Raw genomic sequence first — 10,957 nt, 5'->3', positions numbered from 1 at the left:
TTTTAATATAAAAAAACTTGGCGCCGCTAGACCATGCCAAGTTTTGCTAGCGGCGCCAAGTTTTTTTATATTAAAATTTTTTTAATTCAATTAGATACTCTTATTTTCATGTATTTTTGTTTAAAAGTAGTTATATAACACTATATAGTGTTTCAACGAAATGTTTCAACGAAAATATTTTCTGTTTATGATAGGCGCAATTTAAAGTTTTCTCGTATTTTTTGAAAAAAATTATTATACATCTTCATAGTTTGGAAAATAAGTTTGGAATAGATTTGGAATAGCAAGTCATCTTTTTCTTTAAAGAGCGCACATATACGTACAAGCGCGTATAATAATTTATGTAACAATTTTTTCTGAGAGGAGCATGCATACTTGGCGCCTTTTTTACCTTTTTTTAAAATACCAATCACATGAAATGTAATTCATATAATTGGTATAATATATTTTTGCACTGTGATTCTGCGTAGGCTTTTATGCTCCTTTAACGATTAACATTAACCCTCGCATGGCACACTTATTTTCGATATCTTCAAACGACACACGTGGATTATTCATGTCCAACTCGATTTTAAGACTCTTAAAGTGCTCGAAAAATTCTGTAAAAATTCACACATGTTCTTTAAGGTCTCTACTAAATTACTGTGCTGTGCAGACATTGGAAAAAAAGTTTAGAAAAATTATGAAAATTATTTTCTGCACCAGAAAAAAAAAATAATTCAGTTTTGATATAAAAATGGTAACTTTGCTATATATGTATATGTACACAAAATAATCATTGTAGGATGTTTTTGTACAAATATGATACTATACAAAAAAAATATTACAGTGGCTAGAAAAAGTGCAATTATTTGAGCATCTGAAAATGTCATATTTTTAATGTGGACAAATAATATTTTTTAAAGAAAAGACAGTTTGATTTTATTATCTTTAATTTGTTATCTTTATTATAAAAAGAAAAATAATTTTGTAGCATTTGAATTTGCATAAACACGTACAAAAAAATTTTTTAGGTTAGAAAAATATATATACACAATAAAATAAGCTCAATACAAAAATAGCAAACTGAATTCACTTACTTGTGAAAGACACCTTCCGACGGCACACATGTTTTTCAGTTCTGCATGCAATTTTGCGACTGCACTGCTCGACACACAGAGGTCTCATATCGCTGTTGCTTCCCTATATTTCCTCCATTACAAAAAATTTTTTACGGAGGGAGGGCATAGGGCCAGGCGCACAGGTATATGAAAAATATCTGTACAAAAACATCCTACAATGGGGTTATTTTGTGTATTTATATATATATATACTAACTGATTATGAACGATAAGTATACTATATAAGCAAAGTAATACGAAAATATGATTAAAATACGTTGGCAGTTGGAGAGACAAATAAGTGAAACTGAACAAAAACAAGTGGAGGTATTGGATTACAAGAAAAGCTTGGCTGATGTCGAAACCAAGTACCGTCAACATCAAAGTCTATTCGAAGCTGTCCGTGCGGAATGGAATCTGTGCAACAGAAGTTTGATAGAGACGCAGGAGGAGGTGCAAGATTTAAAGAGCAAACTGAAAATTACAAGCCAGCAGACTGAGCAATTGAAAGAAGACATTGCGATGAAGGAAGCCAATCTTGTCAAGAAGGAATTCCGTAAGTCATTTTAAATTTAATATTTTAAACTTGGCCTCAGTTGATGCATTTTAGATTCAATCTGCTTATTAATTTTTAAATATATTTGAAATTTATTATTTGTTATTTTTTATTGTAGTTTATCAGAGTTAAGTATTTTGTTGTATTGTATTTACATAAAAAAAATAGGGTAGGATTGAGTATGAGCATTGCAGATAATATGAGCATCCTTTATATTTGTGCAATGGTTGGTATTAGTAGTGCCAACTGTTATAAAAAAAATGCATCTGTCTTCGCGACATTCCAATATATCTCGAAGTTTGAATTAAAATACTGATTTGATGATTCAACAAAAATCAGGAACACGCCCAGCCTCAAACTTCCGTCCCTCTTCCTCTTATTCCTCTCGCTGTTCTTCGAGAAGGAAGGAAGAAGGACGCATTACGTTAAAATGTTAGCACACTACGCATATTTCATCTTCACCAAGATATGAGGGATTATTGAGAAATTCTGGAAGATAGATCTCTCCCGTTTCCCCCTCTGCCTAGTGGCGGGTAAACACTCGCTTTCCCATAAGCTTTTACCAGCACCGAAAGAGAGATCTGGAATCGCAAACTCTTCTTTCGCCGCTAGGAATTTGATATTCATAAGGGAGAACAGAGGCGCAGATTCATACCTCCAAAATTATCGCAGGTGACGGGGATCGCTGATGGAAGGGGATGCTTTTCCTATCTCCTTCTTTGCGTGCTTCAACTCCAAACCAAGTGAGCTGTTCTTACGTCGGAATTGGGTCAGTTCTACCTGGAGATTGTCAACATCGCAGCTGAGAACCCTTGCTCTGGCTCTCCTAGTAAAGGGTTGGTAGTACCTAGTCTCTCACTCGCATCCCAGAGGACTTTAACAATCGATCCCTAGAGATTACTTGGGGAAGTGGTGAACCTTCCTCACGCGAAGATGCTCCATCGCATCCGTTGCTAGAGATATCCTGGCTAGAGAATTCGCAAAACTCCCCCACGATCTTAAGCTTCCACAAGAAGAACAAGCGCTGCAGTACCAGCGTTGATTCACATCTAGGGTTTACTCAAGTACGTTCTACTTATAACACTCGTCTCAGAGAGATATCTCATAAGAAGAGTGAATTGCATCTTTCTATGTCTCCTCTATTTTCCCATGAAATATAGAATTCTGGAACTTGCACGTAGTACTCAACATTTATTTAGTTGACAAAAAGGCAATCTTAGATTACTAGATCTGTTCAAGGTTTTGCTATAACACCAAATAAGGAAAAAGGAATCAATGAAGAAGTCATAAAAAATTATAATAACAAATCAAAACTTGTAAGTCTAGAAAATCATTCATTTTGCAGTGTTAAGAAAAGTTGAGAAAGAGAAAGAGGAACTTAAGATTGATTTGCGAGCTTCTCATATGGAAATAACCAACTTACGACAACAAATTGAAGAAGCAAAGAAAAAGGAAAAGAGCCTCAGACAGGCCATACATCAGGCAGATTCAGATATCGTACGTCAGAAGAAAGATGTTGATAACGTTATGAATGAACGTGACATACTCGGTACACAATTGGTCCGAAGAAATGATGAACTGAGCCTGCAATACAGCAGGATGAAGGTTTGACTTTTACATCTTTTACAGAGAGATTGTTGTAGCTTTTATTTGAAATAATTGTTAAATATAAATTGTCTGTAAAAAAATATAAAAAGTAAGTTCATGGTACATGGATCGGTTACTAGAAAGAGAGAAATGAAAACTCATTAAGCTAAGGGCTTGACAAAGAAAAGTCACTTTAGGGCCAAAATTTGCTATCAAGAAAACGTTTGAAATCGGTCTATTTTTATACTGTTACACTTGTTGAACACGAAAATGAAGCTTAAAATTATTTCAAATCTGGGAAAGTTTATAAAAACACAATTTTTTCAGCACAAAAGCCTCGTGTGTAACAAATTCTAATGAACAAATAGCAGTTGTAAACAAAAAAAAGTCTTTTATACAGAGTGTAAACGAATGATGTATAACTCCGAATAAACGTTTGTTCTTAAAGTGTCATTCCTGACTTAATTCTAAGATGATTTTTCCTTTGTCAAAATTCCGTCCGAAGTTTAGTTTTCAAATTATAATAAGAAACAGTTAGCGAATGACGAGACGCGTAGAGAAGATAAGCAGGGGCGGCGTGACTCATTGTCCGACGCAGACGGTACGGGGAAAATCAATGGCTATGTTTACACCGTGCGCTTAGTCCGCGACCTATACGATAGATGTCTTTGTTTAATATACAGAATAAACAAGGACGTCTATTGTATAGGGCGCGGCCTAAATGCACGATGTAAACGTAGCCAATCAAGTGCGTGGATAAAAAATCGTTCGAAATCAATGGCTGCGTTCAGCAGAACGTTTGTTTTGCAACTGTTGGAAGTTTCCTTCGCGCTAATTGGATCATACTTTTAGATCTAGAAGAATGGTCCTATCTCAGCAGACAATCATAAAACGGTTGCAAAACTGTTGAGTCTGCTGAATGCAGCCATTGAAAACATCAAAACAAAGATATATCAATACACTGTAAACTAAGGTTAATGCGAAACAATGATTGCTTAAGGCCATTCTACATCGGTCGTATCGCAGCGTCGTAAGCGTCATACGACTTTGAAATTGAAGCATCGGATTGGCTCAAGCAACAAACTTGTGACTTGCGACGTCTACGATACGACCAATGTAGAATGGCCTTTAGGCTGCGTTCCGTTTCACGCATGATGCGCATGATGCATCTTTTATCCTTGTTATTCACCGAATGTTAAACAAGGATAAATGATGCATCATGCACATCATGCGTAAAACGGAACGCAGCCTTAGAAACAGATTTTTTTACAAGAAAACATCTTGTTACTCCCACATCCTCCAATGAGTTCAGACTTGAATCCAATAGAGAATATATGGGATATGATGGAACATCATTTGAGAAATCATCGAAGACAGCCGACAATTATAGCAGACTTACAAGAGGCATTGCGTCAAATTTGGAGTGAAATTTCTCAATTTGACATAAAAAAAAGTGAATCAATATGAGATTGCGCGAGATGATACGGCGAAAAGGTGGCAACACACTTCTTATTAAAAAAAATTAAAAAATCCGAGCAGCCTCCCCGTGGTGCACATCGGGTTACGCAAATGCCGGCGATATCGTGATGAAATCATAAAGAATCAGGGATTACTTTAAAATGCCATATCTCGCTAAATAATCAGTGTAAAACAAAGTTTTTTTTTCATTTGAAAGTGCAAAGTCCATACTTTAAGATGATATCAATGATTATATTCGGCAATTTTTTTATTAGTCGGTGGAAGACTGCAAATTTTTGAAGACTTTAAGGTATCTCAAATTCGTTCCTATCCACTTTCTCTCTTCCACCCTTTTCCTCAAAAAAGAAAACTTCTTTTATTAATAAAAGCTTTGGTAATTATATATACGCCCCGATGACCTTGATCATATGTTGTCAAGGTCATGATCCTGAGTAATTTTGCCTTAACAACTAGGTGGCGGTCTCTTATAATTTTTGAGATATTTACAGTTAAAGTGGAATTTTAATACGATGTACCTATATGACCTTTCACGCAAAGAGAGGTCCACACCACCTCACCCGTCTGCCTAGGGGCATGCAACTTTCCATGAACCGAGTACCAACCCAACTACCTCCTGCCTAGAGGTATTCGACCTTCGACGCAAAGCAGGGTTTACCCCACTTCCTCTCTACCTAAGAGAGCACTTTCCATGCAAAACGAGATCCAATCTACCTCCCTCTGCTTAGAGGCGCGCGAATTTTTAAGAAGCGAGATCCGCCTAGCCTGCCTAGGGGCATCCGCCGCATAATACTAAAGTTACATTTTAACTCCGAATATCTCAAGAACTATAAGACACTGCTATTAGTTAAGGCAAAGCTACTCAGGATTATGACTTTGACAACATATGTCAAGGTCAAGGTCATCGGGACTAAGTCCCCTATAGTAAATAATTATCAAAACTTCTTCTTTGTTCACAGTCACCAATTATTCATTATATTATAAAATGTTTGATGCAAAACGGGGCTTTTGTGCAGAAAAATCGTGTTTTTACAGTTCCCTGTATTTGGAATAACTTTAAGCTCTATGTTCGAATTCAACAGGCCTAACAGTATGAAGATAGACCAATTTCAAACGTTTCCTAAAAAGTTTTTACCCAGAGACACTTTCTTTGAATTTACTACATCCGAATTAGATAGCATTTTTTTCTGGAACACATATACATACATATATACTCATATATCATAGATCTTGAATAGAATATTACAGTATATGTGTGGAGAGGATGCCGTTTTTGTATAAAGTGGTGCTTAGTAATATTCAACCGTAAATATATACAAATACAATTATTAGTTTCTATAAAATATACGCTGGTTTGATTTGCCTGACTTGAATCATAAACTGCAATACTATTTACCATGCTTGCTTTCCAGCAAGGACACAATCAGACACTGTATTACACAATGTCTGACTGTGTCCTTGCTGGAAAGCAAGCCATATCTGAAATAGATAGCATTTTTTTCTGAAATATATATATATGTTCATATGCCATAGGTCTTGAATAGAACATTACAGTGTGGCGAGAAGCAATACAATCAAAAGTTAGAAGATATTCGGTTACTTAAGTTCGAAGTGAAAAGACTTAGAACCGAGAAAATGTTACTAACAAAAAATATCTTCAACGTTAGTGATTTGCGCCAAGAAGTTTTTCATCTAAATCGTAACCTAACAAAAGAAAAACTTAAAGTCACTGCACTTGAAGAGGAAATTCAAACTCCATTAAACATACACAGATGGCGAAAGCTCGAGGTAAGTTTATTTTTCAAAAAAAAATTTAAGAATCTCTGCATAGTACAAGACGAAAAGTATATATATCTTTATAAGTTTTATATGACAAACTGAAAATTTTTATACTTCATATAAGTAAACATTTTAGCAAACAAGGAATGTTTATTAAATAGGTAGTAAAATTTTTTGAGAACACGTTATTTACGTGATTTTTAAGTCGGCGATATCCTTATTATCGTTTGCCCCAGCTTCAGTGTTAGTTACTATTAAGAGTTTTGAAATTCATATATCCCAGCAGACACAAATATAATATATAACTATTATATTGCTTCCATATAACGGAATATAACAGATAATATAACGTGTGCAATTGTGTATAACATTCTACGTCCACGTTAGTTATAATTTCTTACTCATGAATCATTGCAGCTACATAATATAAATATAACATATAATTTAAGATGTTATATAATAATCATATAACAATTTTATAATTTCCTGTGTTATTGTTATAAAATGTGACTGTTATGTTGCTATATTATCCTAACTTAATTTAATGCTTTTTGCACATACTATTCCCAGAAGAGATCTTAGAATACTATGTGCAAAAAGCATTAAATTAAGTTAGGATAATGTTCCGTTTATTTTCGCTTAGAATTAATTCAAAGACCTTTTCTGGGATTAGTATGTGCAAAATGCATTCCCTGAAAATTGTTTTTGCGTGGATATAAAAAACATATGTCATAATTGATTTTAATTCATTTATTTATGAATTTCATAGTTTGCACACAAATATATTTATAAATATATCATTACTGAGTATTCAGAGTATTTAATCATAATATTCATATATTATACTTTTATGGTCATTGTTGAGTTTAGCCTCCTCAAATTCGATGTTGATAAAATTATTCAATGCATTCATTCAACGCGTTTTTGCACGAAATGAACGAATCTGACAAAAAAACGTGTCGCTCTGTTCCACCATATTGATTGTTGAAGTTGACAAATATTCAGGTTAAGAAGTCTATCACATCGATGGCATTGAGGATTACATAAATCCTCTGCTTTATAAACAAATTCTCTATTTTAAAAACAAATTCTGTTTTAAAAACACAACTTCTCTGCTTTAAAAATACAAATTTTCTGCTTTAAAAATACAAATTATTTTTTATATAATTTTTTTTACAGTAGAAAATTTATTTTTAAAGCAGAGAATTTGTGTTTTTAAAGCAAACAAATATCTAATCAAAACAAATTCTCTGCTGTAAAAACAAAAATTACATAGAAAAGAATTGATATACATATGTCGAAAAACGAGACAGAGAGAGTTTTAAGTCTTGCTTAAAGTCAAAGTAATGTTGGTGTAACCGGGCCTTAAGAGTTCTATTATCATATTCAGTGATTGATCTAAAAAAAACTGTAAAGACATGTATAACCTTTTTGTTGCATTTTTTAGGTCAAAATTGTCCCATTTCAATGTTCTTTCATATCCTGTATAATTTATCTATACAGTTTGATTTTTTATTGTAATCTTTAATGTTAAGTAAATTATTGTCATTGTTTAAACATTTCATTGTTTCATTATACACATATTTTCTTCATAATAGGGTACAGATCCTACTACTTTCGAGCTTGTTAAAAAAGTACAAATTCTACAAGAACGTATTTTGAAAATGTCCACTGACATAATTCATAAAGAGAGGAAACTAAAAGATGCTGAGAAATTATATATGAATCTTCGTGACGTTTTGTCGAAGCAACCAAATTCGCAGAGAGAGACAAGCTTAAATAAGGTTCAAAACATTTTACGTAAAAGGGGAGAGAAGATCAAGGTAAATAGTGAAACTTTCAAAAAAGGTTTGATTAGACGATAATTCTTAAAAATTTTAAACTTTGCGGAAATTAAGCATATGTACACTTAATTACGTAGCAATTTTTTATTTCAGCTAAGAAATGGTATTATAGATAAAAATATCTCTTCAAAAAGATTTCATTTTTCAAAAAATTAAGAAATTTAAAAAAATATTTTTATTTTCTTATCAGTATCTTATTCATGAAAAATAGCGGACCTTTATATTTAAAATTTTTAGAAAAATTTTATATATTTTTTTAGACACAGGACCATAAATATGGAAAACTAGAATTTCTTTGAATAGAGTTCTTACTTTTAGAATTGTTCATCAGTTTAATTAAAAATTGCTACACCAAATTAGATTTATATATGCTTCAAGGATGCTGACCACTTACCACTTATCTTCAGATTGATAACATCAGAACATATCGCATACGATATATTCTTATACGATCTTGTATTTTTCTGTCCGAAATTCGTATGTGAAAATTTTCTTGGAAAATCTCACAAGAATTTTTCTTGTAAGAGAATTTGCAACAGGGTTAGCACCTAATTCTTTACGAAAATTTATACGTATATGTGCCTACGATAATAATGTAGTAGTAGGTATGTAGTGATATGTATTGTATGTGTGAAATCCTATTGAGTCGACAAAACAGATTATTTTTTATATCCCCTTAAGACTATTGTGGTAAATGAACGCATGTCCTTTCAACAGTGTCTCATCGCGGAGCTGAATATGTACGAGTCGCAAGTGGGTGGATTTAAAGATGACATGATAACAATGACCAATGAGATGTGCGAGTTGATGAAAATATTTTATGCACAAAAAATTAAACTCCAAAAAATTAAAGAGATGACTTTGAAGTCTACGTACAAAACTATTCTTCCAGATATTTTGGTACGTACTAAAAAATTTTATGGAGGTGGCTTCAAGATAAAGACTTTAACTTCAAAAATTCATTGTACCATGGACTCCTCAGCAAGCAAATAAAACAAATACATATAATAAAATAATCATAAAACGCTTTTATCAATTAAGAGTATTTCATGATTTTTATGTTTTTATGAAGTTAAATTATTTTATTCATGTTGCATGAGAAGATATACATGTATGTATAAGAAAAAATTAATTTTATAAACAATAAGAATCTTATTTTTTGACCGTACAATGTGAGAAACATAATAAGTATGTCCAACTTACTTCCTAAATTCATTCACTCTCTTTTATATTTCCTCAATTTATGTTTTATTACACCTTTATATGTTTTTATAGCTTAAACCGTTCATTATGGACTGTAAATATAAGTAAAATATACAAGTTTATATATATATTGCATTATATTATTTAATTGTTTGTAACATCTCCCATAGGAGGTGGCATCTCATCCACACATATAGGGCGAAGATGTCACTTTTGCAAAGTATGATATATCAATTTTTTCCATTAATACGGAATATTAAACGTTAAATTTGTAAATTTGTGTAAATAAAAAAAGATCTCTAGAATATTTGTATAAATAAAGAAAGATCTCTAGAATATTAATAATATTTTTTCATAACTTAATTCAATAACATTAAGAAGTTATTCAAGAATAAAGGCTTAAGTGTGGCGTCTTCCCCCCAATTACCTTATACATTTATACGAGGTCTGTCAAAAATGTAGAAACTCTTTAATATTTTAGAAACTAAGCATTCTTGAAATGTTTCAAACAAAGGTTGTAGAATTTAAAAAATTTATTTACTGATCACATCGGTTTGACCTTGGCGACGCTAGCCAAGGTCAGATCAAGATCATGTCGATTTTTTTAAATGGAACCCCCTATTTTTCTTGTTATTACATTTTTTTGTAGTTTATCTCGAGAACTTTCCAAACCACTATAATAAAATATTTTTTCATTAAGTATTTTTCGAATTATAAGGCTCGAAAGTTACAGTACAGGCATTAGCATTACGCAAATTGTCCGATCTTGAATAACCTTTGTCAAAATCAAGGCCATTGGAGATTATTCCTCTTATTTTCATTTTTGCACTAAAAATTCATTTTTACGTAAAAATGAAAATAAGAGGTACAACCTCCAATAGCCTTGATCTTGATAAATGTTACCCAAGATATAATCCTGAACAACATTCAAGAGGTTTTAGCCGTCGGTCGGACAACTTGCGTAATGCTAATGCCGACTGTACTGTAACTTTCGAGCCTTATAACTCGAAAAATACTTAATGAAAAAATATTTTATTATAATGTTTTAAAAATCTCTCGAGGTAAGTTACAAGAATATGCAAAGAAAAATGGGGGGTTCTGTTTAAAAAATTTCAGGTAACCTTGACCTGATCTTAAGGACATCTTCTCAAGGTTAACCAAGGTTACCAATTTCTTTCCCCTTTGGAACTATAAAACTTTTGTTTGAAACATTTTTCTCAAGAATGCTTAGTTTCCAAAATATTAAAAGGTTTCCACACTTTTGACAGACCCTATATATATTTATATAATATAATGATTATATATGAAAATTTTTAACCAGGATATATTGTATAATATCAGTACTACCAGTAATTATGTTATTGTTGCAATTCAAAAATCATTTTCGCGTTTCCAGAACAACAGCTTACAAA

At 32.4% G+C, this 10,957-nt stretch overlaps 1 protein-coding gene across 1 annotated transcript in view; it reads left to right on the top strand.

Annotated features, from left to right (window-relative positions):
* LOC108731114 (cilia- and flagella-associated protein 58) overlaps positions 1-9,335 on the top strand; it is a 21,632-nt gene extending 12,297 nt beyond the window's left edge. Inside the window, exons 6-10 of the mRNA XM_018461219.1 lie at positions 1,386-1,656; positions 3,002-3,261; positions 6,253-6,507; positions 8,097-8,321; positions 9,060-9,335. Coding sequence (XP_018316721.1) covers positions 1,386-1,656; positions 3,002-3,261; positions 6,253-6,507; positions 8,097-8,321; positions 9,060-9,335 — 1,287 coding nt within the window. The remainder of the gene's footprint in view (positions 1-1,385; positions 1,657-3,001; positions 3,262-6,252; positions 6,508-8,096; positions 8,322-9,059) is intronic.
* The last annotated feature ends 1,622 nt before the right edge of the window (positions 9,336-10,957 follow it).

The sequence above is a fragment of the Mycetomoellerius zeteki genome, unplaced genomic scaffold, assembly GCF_001594055.1.
Source record: "Mycetomoellerius zeteki isolate Tzet28-1 unplaced genomic scaffold, Tzet1.0 scaffold1, whole genome shotgun sequence".
NCBI classification, from domain to species: domain Eukaryota; kingdom Metazoa; phylum Arthropoda; class Insecta; order Hymenoptera; family Formicidae; genus Mycetomoellerius; species Mycetomoellerius zeteki.
The sequence above is the reverse complement of the archived record's forward strand: the minus strand, read 5'-3'. Positions and strand labels throughout refer to the sequence as shown.